This window comes from Rhinopithecus roxellana, chromosome 12 (assembly GCF_007565055.1).
Source record: "Rhinopithecus roxellana isolate Shanxi Qingling chromosome 12, ASM756505v1, whole genome shotgun sequence".
Classification (NCBI taxonomy): domain Eukaryota; kingdom Metazoa; phylum Chordata; class Mammalia; order Primates; family Cercopithecidae; genus Rhinopithecus; species Rhinopithecus roxellana.
The window spans coordinates 78,670,906-78,687,852 of record NC_044560.1 but is presented as its reverse complement, the minus strand read 5'-3'; the positions used below and the strand labels follow the sequence as shown (position 1 = coordinate 78,687,852).

The window sequence follows — 16,947 nt, the reverse complement described above, 5'->3', positions numbered from 1 at the left end:
ACTGAACAGTGGAGTCTGTTGTCATACCTTGGTTTCTATTTATTACTTCAGTACAATTAGTATAGTTATGTGCAGTGTTTGTAGACAGTCTCATTCATATACATTCACTAGTATTTTCTACAATAATATGAATAAAGCCATACTATTTACTTTAAATGAATTCCTTAAATAGCTATTTTAGTGTTGTGATTCATACTTTTGAAATGTAGTTTTTGAACTGAATTATAGTTACAGAAAAATTTTAAAGATTCCACATACATCATGAGTAGTACGTTAAAATTATTCATACTTACATATTTATGTTTAATATCCAAAGAAAATTTACTACCAAATTTTTACAGTAGATGTTAGTCTGATAGGCTTATTAATTTAACCAATAGGGATAATTATAAATAAGCATAATGTTAGTGTCTTTCATTTCACAAATTGGAATGCTGCTATTACAGGACAAATAAAGGCAAGTGATGTGGCCACCCAAAAACTGTAATAACTCTCTAGTAAGCTATGTTGCAGGCTCATATATATTCCATTGTACTATCACAGTCAGATTTTAATTTTTTATCAAAAGTACTGGTGGAAGTTGTCAAATATATTTCAATATAGATTCTGCCTTCAGTGGCTAGATGAGAGCAGCAGAGATGAATAAAAACTTAAAATTCCACTGATAATATGCCCCCTTTCTTCATAATACTCATGTTACTCATGCTGAGAGTAGCTATGCACTCTGAGTATTTAGAGAGAAATTCTTTTTAGAGGAATATTTTCTGGCTGACTTGATCAATCTTATATCTAATCTCAGGTTTTTTTTTTAAAGACGCTTTTAACTTCCTTTTTTCTCAGTATAATCTTTCTTGGAGTGAGAGCTGTTTTTCTTTTGAATGCTTTGTATGTCTGTTTTAGAATCTCTATTAGTATCCCATAATATCTCTGAAAGACATGGGCTATCACAGTGAGAACTCTTGGAGCTATCTTTATTTGGATGCATGCTGGAAATCCAGCAGTATTTTTTCCATGTAACCATTATAAATAGAAACTGTGGCTTAAATAATGCTCTCATTACCATATTGTGAAGGTGCAGTTCTACCCAAGAGGCCTGCAGGCTCTCCTTCTGCAGCTCAGGCGTCACTCTTTTTTGTTTTTTTTGAGACAAAGTCTTTCCCTGTCTCCCAGACTGGAGTGCAGTGACACGATCTCAGCTCCCTGCAACCTCTGCCTCCTAGGTTCAAGCGATTCTCTGCCTCAGCCTCCAAGCAGCTGAAATTACAGGTGCCCACCAGCACACCCAGCTATTTTTTTTTTTTTTTGGTAGAGATGGAGTTTCACTATGTTGGCCAGGCTGGTCTCGAACTCCTGACCTCATGATCCACCAGCCTCGGCCTCCCAAAGTGCTAGGATAACAGGCATGAGCCACTGTGCCCAGCCAGGCTTCACTCTTTGATGTGACAATGAAGTGCTGCTGTGACAATTGGCATTCACCTAAGATGTGAGCTGCCAGCCGTGAGCCCTGTGCTGTGGGCTGTACATCAGTGGCAGATGGTAGGAAACAAAAGAGGGCACTGGCCACCAGAAGAGGTGAAGCAAGAATGCTCTAGCCCAGTCCTCAGGGAGTAGAGAGCCACTGATTTAAAATGCAAGTAGTCAAAAGGATAGCACCCTATTCAATCACTATTGTAGAATAGTGAAAGTCTACCTTAAGCAGTTACCTGGCTTGAAGTTGCAAAACTACCTTCTGTCATGAAGATGTGAAAAGCTTATTTTGTCATTGAATATAACCAATTAGCATACATGGATGGCCTCCCCAGTTACCAGGTGAATTTAGGATGAACTATGTATGACATGGTGCTGTAAAGTCTTCTGCTTGTGAACTAATTATGGTAACTGTCTTTCTGTCTTTTCAATCTATTAAGTAGACTGACTGTAATATATGTGACATTCAGATTTAACTGTGTAATGAAACAGTTTTCTTTCTGTTATATGATTGTGGTTTCTCTGGGGCTAAAGAGAATTTTAAAAAAATTATATTTTCCAAATGCTGTCTAGAATTACCAGACATATTATAAACACATAAGGTACCAACCAAGCTTTACTGTAGAGGGGACTTTCCCTCGTAGTCTTCCAGTCAGCTCACAATTATGCTGTAAAGTGCATGCTGTCACCTAAAGATGCAGGCAGAATTGTGTCTCTGCCTATTTGGTATCTAGAGTGGCTAGACCAGATTTCAGCAAACTTTATAGAGCAGATATTAATCATTTTACTTCATTCAATGACTCCTGAAATCTTCAGAACTGAAACTGATTCAGAGACCATGGAGCCCAGAAACCTAATCATAGTAACAGTGTGCATTGAGTTGATACGGAGACATGAGAATCTCCACTTCTCTTTTCCTTCTCTCGCTAAAATGCTCACAATTGCATGTAACAACTGCTGCTACTCCACCCATCTGGGACCTAAGTCTGCAGCTCTAAATTCTAAATCTAGGTCTTGAAATTTGAAAAAAAAAAAAAAAAGAAAAGAAAAGAAAAATCTAAAACTTTTGTTCGAGAATGCAACTATTTTTACTTATGAAACTCAGAGAGACATTAAAATAAGAGCACAATTAAGTCTTTCTCCCTTCCTTCAACTATGTATTCATCTTTTGAAACTGTTCACTATTGCCACAAGTAGGTGTAAGTTAAATTAATAATGACACACTGGACACTATATTGTATACCCTTACCCATAGGGTACAGTCAATCAATAATTAAAGTTATTTATTTAAACAAGAATTTTTGACAAACAAGTTTGTATGTCTCTCTCTTTTTTTTTTTTTTTTTTTTTGCCTTCGCAAATCCACTTGTAACTGCTGCTAATCAAAGTGTAAATTCCAGGCATCTTGAATATTTCTTCTCAAGTTACAATACTTAAACTTGGCCCAAATAAACCGTCTACTTTTAGTCATGTTGTGTCAGCTTTTTTTTTTTTTTTTTTTTTTTTTTAGACGGAGTTTTGCTCTAGTTGCCCAGGCTGGAGTGCAATAGCTTGATCTTGGCTCACCGCAACCTCTGCCTCCCGAGTTCAAATGGTTCTCCTACCTCTGCCTCCCAAGTAGCTGGATTACAGGCATGGGCCACCTTCCCCAGCTAATTTTGTATTTTTAGTAGAGATGGGGTTTCTCCATGTTGGTCAGGCTGGTCTCAAACTCCTGACCTCAGGTGATCTTCGACCTCAGGGGATCCACCTGCCTTGGCCTCCCAAAGTGCTGGAATTACAGGCATGAGCCATGGGACCCAACCTGTATCAGCCTTTTTTTAGGTAAAATATTACTTAGAATTTTCAAGAGCAGCCTCTATGAGTAGATTTTTGATTGTATTCCACTTTCTGTAACAGCCAAAAATGCAGAGTGATGTTTATTTTATTTAGAATCTGCAAATAAGGTCTGGTCTCTGCCTTTTTATTTCTGTTTCTTTTTTTACGAAACAGGGTCTGACTTGAGATTGAGAATATACAGAAAACCAACAGGAGGCATTTTCTGCATTGTGAGATGTCAACATAGACATTTTAGATCCCTCCTTTGAGAGTGTGGCTCTTTGACTTTTTCACATCTTGTGTGTTCACCTGCTAGTTATGTGAGAGGCTCCAGGTGTAAATAGAATCTGATGGCAGAATCTCTAAGTGTAAACAAGCATCTGAGGAGTGAGAGATCAAGGCCACAAAGTAGCTAGATCCCTGAGAGATATACCTACCTGGAGAATGTGATACTAGAGTATTCTTGCACTTCTACATACCCAAAAGCTAGCTAATCAGGACAGGTGATCCAGGTTCTGAAGCTCCACCAGGGTACTTCCATTTTCTATTTAGAATCAGCCTGAGTCTCTCCTGCTGGCTTATTATTGAACCGTCAGCCCAGAGTCACTGGAAATGCTCTCACAATCACCTAGGCATCTTTGAGACATTTGAGAATCTCCAGAACAGAATTGCGTCAGGCTGACAAGACTGGTTAATTTTGCTTCTGTCTTAGTATAAATGAAATGAATCATCCTGTGATTGTTCCTCCCCTCATACAAGAGATGTCTTTGGTTGGTACCCAGATGAGAGTTTCTCCAGTTCCCTGATACTTGGGTGAAAAACAAGGAGGAGGTCTGCAGACTCAAACAGATAAACTAATTGCTTCCATTTCATATAGTCATTAGAAAAATAGATGAAGCAGTCATGGTCCCTACCATGCAGGAACTTTTAGTCTAGACTAGCAACTGGATAAATGATTTAATTATGCATCGTGGTGGGTACAATAAATAGATGTGTGCAAAAATATGGGCTTTATTTGGGCCATTTTCTTTATATTGTGACTTCTGATGTCTCTACCTGAGCTTATATTAATAAACAAAGTTATTTATTTTTTTGCCTTGCTAAGAATACTTATCTTCTAAAAATTATTCTAGAAAACCTTAAGGGATTTGTTTAAATTGCTTATTAGTATGTGATAAAAAATTGAGAGGGCAGTGGGGCTAAAAAAGATTAAAATTACACAAACTCTTGAGATTTAAGTTTTTTTTTTTTTCTTTTAGGTAAGCTTAAAAAAAAAGAAACAGAAATAAAAATACTCCCCAGTGGCATAAAGAATAGAATTTTACATCAGCTCTACACCCTCCCCCAGCCCTGTTCAGATTCACCCTTTTTGAAGGCCTTATTTAGGTCTTTCCCTACCCTGGAGTCTTGCCTCACACAACTAACTAGAAGAGATCAGAGTTTTGGGTGATAAATCCTGTTGCCTTTTTAGAGTTGGTGCTCACAATTTTCTGAAACCCAATGGCAGATAACTGGAAAATATAACATGTATTATAGGGTCTTAATTTATTAATTTTATATTAAAACCAGTGTTTACAGAGACATTCCATTTAGCAGCTTGTTTTCTGTTCCTGCAGATATAGTAGTTGATTCACAAGTCACAAAATAGCAAATATAAACACAATAAAAATTCATCTACATTTCATTAAACTCTATTTGTATCCTTCTCAACTGTCTGCATTTAGGTTTTATTCTGTGCATTTAAAAAAAATCAATGAAAGATAAACAGAAGAGGAAATAAAAATGCTGGGTCTTTATTCTAAATCCTTGGACTTATTGGACACTTAGTATCAACTCACAGGGTGTTATTAGAATCAAATAATGTGCTATCACAGTGCTTTGCAACATCCTATTGATCACATAGTACCTGCTTAATAAACATTGCATTAGGACATGTGCACATGTTGTTTTCCAAATGCAGACTTACTCAGAGGTTGCTGCTGTTTTCTCTGTAAACTTTAAAGAGCTAGAAAATAATATGATACTTTAAGATAGAGAATGGTTGTCTTCATTTGCATCAGAAGTACTTGTGTTGTTACAAAACTGCTGAGTGTAAGGAGCTCTGTGCTGTGCCTCATTTTTCTGACTAATGCTAATAATGAACTCAGAGAGAGTGACACCAGCATTGATAGAAGACTTGTTTAGAACACCCATTTATGGTCCATTTCCAAACCTGCAGAATCACATTACATAGAGTGGGGCCATGTTTACTAAGTGATTTATAAGCTCATTAAAGCTAGAATGACAATGCTTAGGTAAGTGGTTATAAGCTCAGGCTGCTAATTAGAATCTCATGAGCAATTCACAGAAATCTCTTTACTTGTACCCGTTTCACAGTTTCTGTTCTGGGTGAAAGCATCTATTTGTTTTAATTAAGTGCCTCATGTGACTCTCAGGTGCCAGAACCAAATACGTGGAGTTCAAGATACATTCATCAGAGTTAAGTTCCGCCTTTGCACTAAAGAATGGTCCAGGAACCTATTCTGTTTGGGTTTGATAAGGACAGGACACTGTGGACAATATTTCTTGCCCTTTTTTTTTTCTTTTTTTTTGAGATGGAGTCTCGCTCTCTCACCCAGGCTGGAGTTTTATGAATGGCACGATCTCGGCTCAGTGCAACCTCCGCCTCCCGGGTTCAAGCGATTCTCCTGCCTCAGCCTCCCGAATAGCTGGGATTACAGGTGCTTGCCACCATGCCCAGCTAATTTTTGTATTTTTGATAGAGACGGGGTTTCACCCTGTTGGCCAGGCTGGTCTCGAACTCCTGACCTCAGGTGTCCACCTGCCTTGGCCTCCCGAAATGCTGGGATTCAATATTTCTATTACTGTAGCAGAAATTGCCAGTGTTTGTAACAGGGGAGAGCACCTGGGGACATAAAAAAGAGAAACTTAAATTTTTATCTCTGTGGAGCAGCTCATTGTTCCTGAATCTCTATTGTTATAAAGGACAGAAATGGGTAGAGTTTTTCTGTCTTGGGCCTTCTGACTTTGAGTGTGGTGGTAACAGGTGAACATGTGGTGCTCAGAATTTTAAAGGCATATTCTCAAGATGCAGGTGTAATTAGTCCAGAAAATCACATCTGAGAAAGAATTCTAAAGGAGGAGGAGAAAGAGAAAAAGTGATTTTTCTTCAGCTAAACATGTCTTAGATCAAGAGCTGTGTCTACTCTGCTTTTTGGAATGCCATGCATTTAGTACTTGCAAATCTTCACTTCTATACCTGTGTTTTTTCTCCCTAATGAGTTTATCTTAACTACTTTTAAAAATGTTTATGATAGTCAAGGGTGTCTGAAAAATTTTTCTATATACCAGAGCCTTCTCTACATCATGGCTTCTTATATGCCATGCAGAATTCTTACCATGAATTTGTGGTCTGCAATATTAAAAATGTTCTCCTTGTGGCTGTTGAACATGGAGAGGTGTGGATACTTAATATTTCTATGGGGAAACCCTGGGGTTCTTAGTAAATATGTAGAATGTGTAATGTTGAGGTTCTGTGTTCTTTATTATCGGTATGCATTACACAATTAAGAAAATGCTCATTTAAACAGGATGCCATTTATTACCCAGAAAGTTCTGAAAAAATTATCAAGAGATACCTCCTTATTAGGGTGCCATAGAAAGACTACTTAAAATCACTATTAAAAATTGCAGAACATGAAAGATATCTGTATCTTGAACTTTCCATAAAACTGATTTTTTTTATGGTTAAATTCAGACTGTAATTTACTTTAGTGGGGACAGTATCTCAGTAGTAATGCCATGTCCTTCTGGGTGCATCAGCACACTATAAAAACTTGTCCTAGTGCAGTTGATGTTGATGTTAATAACTCACTTAATAATCTCTCTTACAGATTTTTTTCACTATAGAGTTATTTTTCTCTTCATCATTAAGCATCTTTATGGAACTGATGTGCATAAACCATCACATTTAATCTGGCTGCCCCCCTTTTTTTTTTACATTTTCTTTGCATTTATTTTTCTTTGGTAAATGAAAGCTCTCATCTTTGTTTACAGGCTAGAAAAACTGAAACAAACAAACAAAAAAACACAGGCTCTTCCACTTACTGGATGTTTGACAAAATAGTCTTTTGGGGCCAAAACACTGGCATTACTGGTGAGCTTGGCAGAGATTCAGTAACTCAGACTTTATTTCAGATCTCCTAAAAAAAAAAAAAAATCTGCATTAACAAGATGTCCAGTTTATTGTACACATTAAAATTTGAGTGAACCTTCTAACTCAAGATGTCTATTTTGTCTGAAAAATATAAAGAACTATGTCTTTTTCTTCTGAAAAATATACATAACTCATTCTGTATTATGTAAATATAGCACTCAAAAATGCATGTTAGTGTTTATGCCCTCAATTTTACATTTTATCATCCAGACAATTATCATATATACGCTGATGTTGTGAATATTTTTCCACTGTCTTTTCTCAGAGTTAGAGAATACATTAGAAAATGTTTATGTGTTGACAATTATTTTATTGGATAATTTCAATCACTCTTATAAGTCAGAATCAGTTCTGTTTACTCTAATTTTACCTTGAATCACATGAAAAATTCTGCCCATAGCCACTCGGTAAATATGTGTGTTTGTGTGTGTTTTCCAGGGACTGTTGACATTTAGGGATGTGGCCATAGAATTCTCTCTGGAGGAGTGGCAACACCTGGACATTGCACAGCAGAATTTATATAGAAATGTGATGTTAGAGAACTACAGAAACCTGGCCTTCCTGGGTGAGGATAACTTTAATAAAAAATTCCTAATTACTAAAGCTTTCATTTCTCTTTTGTAGAATGTTTTCTGGTAATTTATGCTTTCAGATTTCTGTCTTCAAGAAAATAGTGGGGATTTGTCTTGAGAAAAGAATTTCTTCAAGATGTTTCATCTTGACCTGAACTTTCCACATTCCTGAGCTGATCTGTGTCCTGCACTTTAGATTAAGGCTAATTTCAGAAGTTTAGTGGCATGAAATATTGTTATACCTTAAAATCTAATTGGCATCACCAAATTTGATTCAGTAGTACCAGGCAGTGAAATTAAGAACCTAAAAAATTAAATATTTTCTGAATATTTAAAAATCTCTTTTATAAATTAGTATATTGGAATAAAGTTGTTAGAATATTCTATTATATCCTCTTTGCTGAGCACATTACTAAGTTGGTAATTGGAGAATATGAGCAAGATTCATGTTAGTTATTTTTAATAAAACAGGTATTGCTGTCTCTAAGCCAGACCTGATCACCTGTCTGGAGCAAGGAAAAGAGCCCTGGAATATGATACGACATGAGATGGCGGATGAGTCCCCAGGTAGGTGAGAATGAATACAACAGATGACATGGTTGAGAGGTCCAAAGTCAAGAAGAAAGCCACTCTTTAATTTGGGAAGCTGTGTTCCAAAGGAAACAGTTTCTGGGAAGCCTAAAAAAAATTTTTTAAATTATACTGTCACATAGGGGTATCTTCTGCTTATGCCTATAAAATCTAAGAATTCTACTTTCCCTTCAATGATCTTCCTTCAAGTTTACAGTGACAGCCAAAGTACTGTTCATGGCATACAAAAGAGTGTGCAGTCTGACTTCTTTTTTCTTGTTTTGTGGACAGACAGATATCTCCATAATTTTGAGATACTCTGTTAAACTGTTTTTTAAGTTCTCTTTTTGCATCACATCTGAAATGTGTGACAGTAGTAGTTTCTGTTCTATTGGTTTTTTTTTTTTTTTTTCCTGCATATTTCATCCCAGTTTTCATTACTGTAGTCTTGAAATCTAGTTTGAAATTACAAAGTAGGATGTCTTTCTGCTTCCTTCTTTTTCCTCAAGATTGCTTTGGCTATTCAAAGTTTATTGTAGTTTCATGTATATTTTAGGATTGTATTTTTTATTACTGTGAAGAAAAACACTGAAATTTTGATAGGGAGTTCATTGAATCTACAGGTCACTTTGGATAATATAGCAGTTTCACAATACTTATTCTTTCAATAGAAATCAATACTTTCAGTAGAAATAAAATATTTTAAAATGTATTTGTGTCTTCTCTAATTTTGTTCATTGATGTATCTTTCACTTAAAAGATTTATGAACTCCTTGTTTAAATTTGTTCTAAAATTGATTATTTCATTGCTATTGTATATAAGATTGTTTTTTTCCTCTATTTTATCAGATAGTTTGTTTTAAGTGTATGGAACCATAACTTATACTTGTATATTAATTTTATATTTTGCTAATTAACTGAGTGTATTCATTAGTTTAAACAGGTTTTAATATACTATATTTATATCTATATATGATTACATGATCTACAAACAGCAACATTTTACTTACTGGTCTTCAATTTCAATGACTTTAAATTTTTCTTTTGACTATTTTGCCTTCCATATACTTCGAGCGCTGTGTTAAAATAGAAGCTAGTTTTGCATTAGTGTCTAAATTTGAAGGAGCAGCCGGGCGCAGTGGCTCATGCCTGTAATCCCAGCACTTTGGGAGGCCGAGGCGGGTGGATCACGAGGTCAGGAGATCAAGACCATCCTGGCTAAAACTGTGAAACCCCGTGTCTACTAAAAATACAAAAAATTAGCTGGGCGTGGTGGCGGGCGCCTGTAGTCCCAGCTACTCGGGAGGCTGACTAAGGAGAATGGCGTGTACCTGGGAGGCGGAGCTTACAGTGAGCCGAGATCGCGCCACTGTACTCCAGCCTGGGCAACAGAGCGAGACTCCATCTCAAAAAAAAAAAAAAAAAAATTGAAGGAACAAACACCTCTTCAAGTTTTTTTTTTTTTTTTTTTTTGAGACGGAGTCCCGCTCTGTCGCCCAGGCTGGAGTGCAGTGGCCGGATCTCAGCTCACTGCAAGCTCCGCTTCCCGGGCTCACGCCATTCTCCTGCCTCAGCCTCCCGAGTAGCTGGGACTACAGGCGCCTGCCACCTCGCCCGGCTAGTTTTTTGTAGTTTTTAGTAGAGACAGGGTTTCACCGTGTTAGCCAGGATGGTCTTGATCTTCTGACCTCGTGATCCGCCCGTCTCGGCTTCCCAAAGTGCTGGGATTACAGGCTTGAGCCACCGCACCCGGCCACCTCTTCAAGTTTTTATAAACTGGATTCAGAAAGTAAAAATGTATTTTTGTTGGGCCCACAGAGTGATAAAATGCCCTCTGGGTTTGTAGTAAAGCGGGGTTGTAGCTTGGCCTTAAGGCTGCTGAGTTTGCACAAGAGTCCACCTTTAGCTGTCTTGTTAAAAGGAGCTTGGATAGTTGTAATTCTCATTTAATTTTTGGACAGAGTGAATATTCTTCAGGACTTTGCTCTGCAGGGCAGACCTAAGGGCAGGTTTCTGCAGTCAGGCCTGCCTATGGTGGGTTTTTTTTTTTTGTTTTTTTTTTTGTTTTTTTTTTTTTGAACCAGAGTCTCGCTCTGTCGCCCAGGCTGGAGCGCAGTGGCCGGATCTCAGCTCACTGCAAGCTCCGCCCCCCGGGTTTACGCCATTCTCCTGCCTCAGCCTCCCGAGTAGCTAGGACTACAGGTGCCCGCCACCTCGCCCAGCTAGATTTTTGTATTTTTTAGTAGAGACGGGGTTTCACCGTGTTAGCCAGGATGGTCTCGATCTCCTGACCTCGTGATCCGCCCGTCTCAGCCTCTCAAAGTGCTGGGATTACAGGCTTGAGCCACCGCGCCCGGCCTATGGTGGGTTTTATATCAGGATGTGGATGACAAGTACAAGAGCGGATTTTCCCAGGTAGCTTTGGGTTTCCACATAGGCAAAACTGGCCATGAACTATGGCTCAGGGAGCTGGAACTGAGTTATGGAAGTGCTCCTGGGACCACAGTAAGGGTCAAGGTCTGCAGGCCTGCCAGCATGGCTATAAATGGGTATCTTTCTCCAGGCCTCTGGAAAGGCAGGACCTCCCCCACACTGTGACTGGGAAGAGTTTGGGACATTTACAGAGTAAGTTTAAAATTCTCAGGGGAACCAAGTTCGGTAGAACAATTTCTTGTCTGTAGCCAAAAACAGTAGTTCTGTAGTTTGCCACCTGAATGAGGGCCTGCCTTCTAAAAAGGATTACCTTCAATCTTGGGCTTTAGCAGAGTTTCACAACTCCTTTCCTGTATCTCAGAGTTACTTTTAAAGGCACTTATTTTTGAGCTGGGGTCTTGTAACGTAACCCAGGCAGGTCTTAATATTTTGACCGAAAGCAATTCTCCAACTTTTATGTACCATGTAGCTGTCATTACAGGTGTGAACCATGATGCCTGGTTCTCTAATAAAGGCATTTTTGTCAGCAATGGCTGACAAATTTTCTTGCTGTTGGAGAATAAGCAAATAGTGCACCTTTAATTTTTTATCTTATTAATGTCACTCTCCATGTAAATTTTTACTATTTTCTACTTCAAATTTGTCTGTAATTTTAGAGTCAGACATTTAGGGCAATATACTAGAATATACACGTTGTGCCTGAATTAGATAACTAGCATGCAGGCAAGCAAAAAGGAATTATAGAGCCCGGTACAGTGACTCATGCCTGTAATCCCAGCACTTTGGGAGACTGAGGCGGGTGGATCCCGAGGTCAGGAGATTGAGACCATCCTGGCTAACACGATGAAACCCCATCCCTACTAAAAATATAAAAAATTAGCCAGGCGTGGCAGCACGCGCCTGTAGTCCTAGCCACTAGCGAAGCTGAGGCAGGAGAATCGCTTGAACCTGGGAGGTGGAGGTTGCGGTGAGCTAATATCGTGCCACTGCACTCTAGCCTGGGAGACAGAGTGGAGACTCCATCTCAAAAAAAAAAGGAATTATAGAAATTTCAGCCACTTTTATCAGCCTATATCTAAATAATAACATAATTTATTCCCCCAATATTTGTTTTATATGTGAGGCTCTAACCATATTCTGCTAAATATATACATAATTTAGCAATGTAAGACTATTCTTTGCTTCTAAACTTGGATTACAGTAGTTTTTTGTGTAAAATAACATATATTTAAAACATAAAAATTGACTGTCTTATCTGTCAAATGCTTATCTATTAAAAGTTTCTCATTAGCATCTCCTATTTACGATTTTACTGCATTTTGTCTAAAATTTTATTGCCACATAACAGATGCCAGTAATTTAAAACGCCTGCCTTCCCTGAATGCACAGTTACAGTCAAACATTGCAGTTATCTAGACAAATTATTTGTTATTGTACGTTATTGTTGCCAACTAGATTTTATGAGTAAACATTTCTTTCGTTATTGTCTTACGGTTCTATATTAGTGTTTTTTTTAGTGCAAGTTTCTTAATATCAGTTTATTGTGTCTGTCAATTTCATGCATTATAATTTTAGACAATTTACAATTCTGTTTGTATACTTTAAGTCAGTGTCTGGTTTAATTAAAAGATAAATGAGCCATATGTCTGTCACAGTGAGATTATATGTGTGTGTTTATAGCTACAAATATAACCCAAATTTGGTTGTAGTTTACTTGTATATATTGTATATATTCTTTTTTAGCTCATTTTCTTTTTCTTTTCTTTTTGTTTTCAGACAGAGTTTTCCTCTTGTTGCCAAGGCTAGAGTGCAGTGCATGATCTCGGCTCACTGCAACCTCTGCCTCTTGGGTTCAAGTGATTCTCCAGCCTCAGTTTCCTGAGTAGCTGGGATTTACAGGCATGTGCCACCATCCCTGGCTAATTTTGTATTTATTTATTTATTTTTTTTAGTAGAGACAGGGTTGGCCATATTGGTCAGGCTGGTCTCGAACTCCTGACCTCAGGTGATCAGCTTGCCTTGGCCTCCCAAAGTGCTGGGATTACCGGCATGAGCCACCGTGCCCGGCCTCTTAGCTCATTTTCAATGTTGGTTTTATCTTGTCTCAAGTGAGTAGCCTTGGAAATAGTCTTATTTTCACCATGTGTTTAATGATAAATATGTATTTCCTTTGTGTGAGAAAAACACTTTCGTGATTTGAAGGTAATTTTTAAAAATACGTATATTGTATTTTTTCCAGTTTAAAAAAAAAATTTGTTGTAAAAACACTTAACATATAATTTACCTTCTTAAAGCTACTTAAATGTACATGTAAAGGCCAGGCATGGTGGTGGCTCACATCTTTAAAACCAGGATTTTGAGAGGACAGGAGGATTGCTTGAGCTCAAAAGTTTGAGACAAACGTGGGCAAAATATGGAGACACCCTCTATATAAACATTTTTTTTTTCTAAAAAATAGCCAGGCATGGTGATGTACACCTGTGATCCCAGCTACTTTAGAGATTGAGGGGCAGGATTACTTGAGCCTGGGATTGTGAGGCTGCAGTGAGCCATAATTGTGCCATTGCATTCAATCTTGGGTTACAGATTGAGACCCTGTTTCAAAAAAAACAAAAAACAAAAAACCTGTATATTTCAGGCATGTTAACTATATTCACATTGTTTTGCTAAAGACTTCTAGAAGTTTTACATCTTCTAAAACTAAAACTCAATATCCATTAAATAACATTTACTTGTTTTATGTTCTCTCCAGCCCTTGAAAAACACCCTTCCACTTTCTGTTTTTGTGAGTGTGACTATTTTATATATTTCATATAAGTAAAATCATAACATCCATCATTTCGTAACTGGTTTATTTCAGTGGACATAATATTCTCAAAGTGTGTCTTTAAATGTGATAAGATTTTTTTTAAGGCTGAATAATATTCCATTGTATCAAACATGTCTTCAAGGTCTTTTCTTGCATATTTTAGATACAGATTCGTAAATGTAATTGCTGTATTTGATAATAGTTTATTTTTATTTGAAGTACATTTATAACATTATAAAATAATATGTGCGTCCTAGTTTTCTACCAAAAATTCACATGGATTTCTTTTTTTTTTTTTGAGACGGAGTCTCCCTTTGTCACCCAGGCTGGAGTTCAGTGGCACGATCTTGACTCACTGCAACCTCCACCTCCCAGGTTCAAGGAATTCTCCTGCCTCAGCCTCCTGAGTAGCTGGGATTACAGGCACGTGCCACCACATCTAGCCAATTTTTGTATTTTTAGTAGAGATGGGGTTTCACCATGTTGGTCAGGCTGGTCTTGAACTCCTGACCTTGAAATCTGCCTGCATCAGCCTCCCGAAGTGCTGGGACTACAGCCTGGCCAAGGGTTTTATTGCATCATCAACAGATTTGGTGTTTTTAAAAAATTGATAGTGGCCATTTAAATGGGTGTGAGGGAATTTTTTTTCATTGTGATTTTTATGCATTTCTCTAGAAATGAGAAATTTTGTGTGTCCTTTCAAATTTTTTATTTGTGTTTTTTTGATGAAAATGTATTTCAATTATTTGCCTATTTCTAAATAAATTCATTCAAATTCATTGTTTAGTTTTAAAAGTTGTTTATATTTTTTGAATATTGACTCCTATCACATGTGATTTGTAAATATTTTCACCCATTTTCTATGAGGTCCTGTTCCTCTATTAAATGTTTACTTAGATGTGCAGAAATTTTGAAGTGTAGTATAGATTTTTCTGTTTTTTTCTTTGTTGCTTATGCATTTAATGTCGTATCTAAGAAAGTGGCGCCAAGATTATTGTCATGTGTTTCCCCTATATATTTTTAAATGATGAAGAAGTTATGCGGCCTGGAGTGGCGCCTCACACCTGTAATCCTAGTGCTTTGGGAGGCTGAGGGAGGTGGATCATGAGGTCAGGAGTTTGAGACCAGCCTGGCCAATATGGTGAAACCCTGTTTCTACTAAAAATACAAAAAATTAGCCAGACATGGTGGTGGGTGCCTGTAATCCCAGCTACTCGGGAGGCTAAGCCAGGAGAATAACTTAAATCCAGGAGACAGAGCTTGGAGTGAGGAGAGACCATGCCACTGTACTCCATCCAACCTGGGCAAGAGAGTGAGATTCTGACTCAAAAAACAAAAAACGTTATCTTCTTATGTCTAATTAAAAGATTTTTCCACATATGGTTTAAGGAAATAATCAAACTTTAATTTTTTTAATTTTTTAAATTTGTTTCAAGATGAAGTCTCACTCTGTTGCCCAGGCTAGAGTGCAGTGACACAATCTTGGCTCACTGCAACATCTGCCTCCTAGGTTCAAGTGATTCTCCTGTCTCAGCCTCCCAAGCAGCTGGGACCACATGTGTGTGCGACCATGCCTGGTGAATTTTTGTGTTTTTAGTAGAGACAGAGTTTCACCATATTGGCCAGGCTGGTCTTGAACTCCTCAGGTGATCTACCTGCCTCAGCCTCCCAAAGTGCTGGGAGTACAGGCATCAGCCATGACGCCCAGCCTTATTCGTTTGTTCTTGAAATAGGGTCGCACTGTCTCAACCAGACTGGTTTGCAGTGTTGTGATCATGGCTCACTGCAGCCTCAACCTCCCAAACTCAGAAAATTCTCTGATTTCAGCCTCTCAGGTAGTTGGGTTACAAGTGTGTAGCATCATGCCCTGCCAGTTTTTTTGTATTTTTGGTTGAGACAGGGTTTTGCCACCTTGCTGAGACTGGTCTCAAACTTCTGAGATCCAGTGATCAGCCCACCTTAATCTCCCAAAGTCCTGATATTACATTTCTTTTTATTAAGTAGTTTAATTAATTTATATTTAAAATTATTTCTTAAAATGAAATTATTAGTTTTATTGCTATTGTTTTATGTGTTTGAGTGGTATGTTTTTCCTTATTTACTGTTTTATTGCCTTTTAATTGTATAGTGACAAGCTTGAATTATTTTTTAAATTTTGTTTTGTGTTGTTTCTAGAAATATTATCTTCATAATCAAAACAGCATGAAAAAGTCTGTTTTCATGCTGCTGATAAAGACATACCTCAGACTGGGCAATTTACAAAAGAAAGAGGTTTATTGGTCTTACAGTTTCGTGTGACTGAGGAGTCATCACAATCATGGTGGAAAGTGAAAGGCATGTCCCACGTGGTGGCAGACAAAAGAAAGAGAGCTTGTGCAGGAAAACTGCCTTATAAAGCCTTCAGATTTCATGAGACTTATTCATTATCATGAGAACAGCACAGAAAAGATCTGCCCCCATGATTCAATTACTTGCTACCATGTCCCTTGCACAACATATGGGAATTAAAGATGAGTCTTGGGTTGGGACACGGCTAAACCATATCATGTTAAAAATGGAGTTCACGTAAAACATCTAAAAATTAAAACAATCTATTTTAATCTCATGACAACTTCAATTGAATATAAAAATTATACCTCTATATTTTTCAGTTTATTAATATTAAAATTTATTTTGTGTATTAACATATTTATGCAGATTTTATTGTTTTAAATATTCTACAGAAGACCTCTTAAGGGTTTTATGCGTCATCATTATGATAGTAAAGATTTATACATTTGTATATTTACATTTAATAGAGAGCTTTATTTTTATGTATGGTTTTATGATGCTGTCCAGTATTATTTTATTTTTAAACAAAGTTGACTCATTTTACCTTCTTTTTGTTGTTGTTGTTGTTGTTGTTGTTGTTGAGACAGAGTCTCCCTCTGTTGCCCAGAGGCTGGAGTGCAGTGGCGCATTCTGGGCTCACTGCAAGCTCCGCCTTCTGGGTTCACACCATTCTCCTGCCTCAGCCTCCAGAGTAGCTGGGACTACAGGCGCCCCCCACCACGCCCAGCTAA

At 37.6% G+C, this 16,947-nt stretch overlaps 1 protein-coding gene across 2 annotated transcripts in view; it reads left to right on the top strand.

Moving 5' to 3' along the window:
- LOC104660954 (zinc finger protein 254) overlaps nucleotides 1-16,947 on the top strand; it is a 99,717-nt gene that overhangs the window by 74,290 nt on the left and 8,480 nt on the right. Inside the window, exons 5-6 of one of the 2 annotated variants that reach the window (XM_030913522.1) lie at nucleotides 7,940-8,066; nucleotides 8,545-8,640. The exons of the other annotated variant lie outside the window; for it this stretch is intronic. Of the exons in view, the coding sequence (XP_030769382.1) occupies nucleotides 7,940-8,066; nucleotides 8,545-8,640 (223 nt within the window). The remainder of the gene's footprint in view (nucleotides 1-7,939; nucleotides 8,067-8,544; nucleotides 8,641-16,947) is intronic. 2 annotated transcript variants of the gene reach the window in all.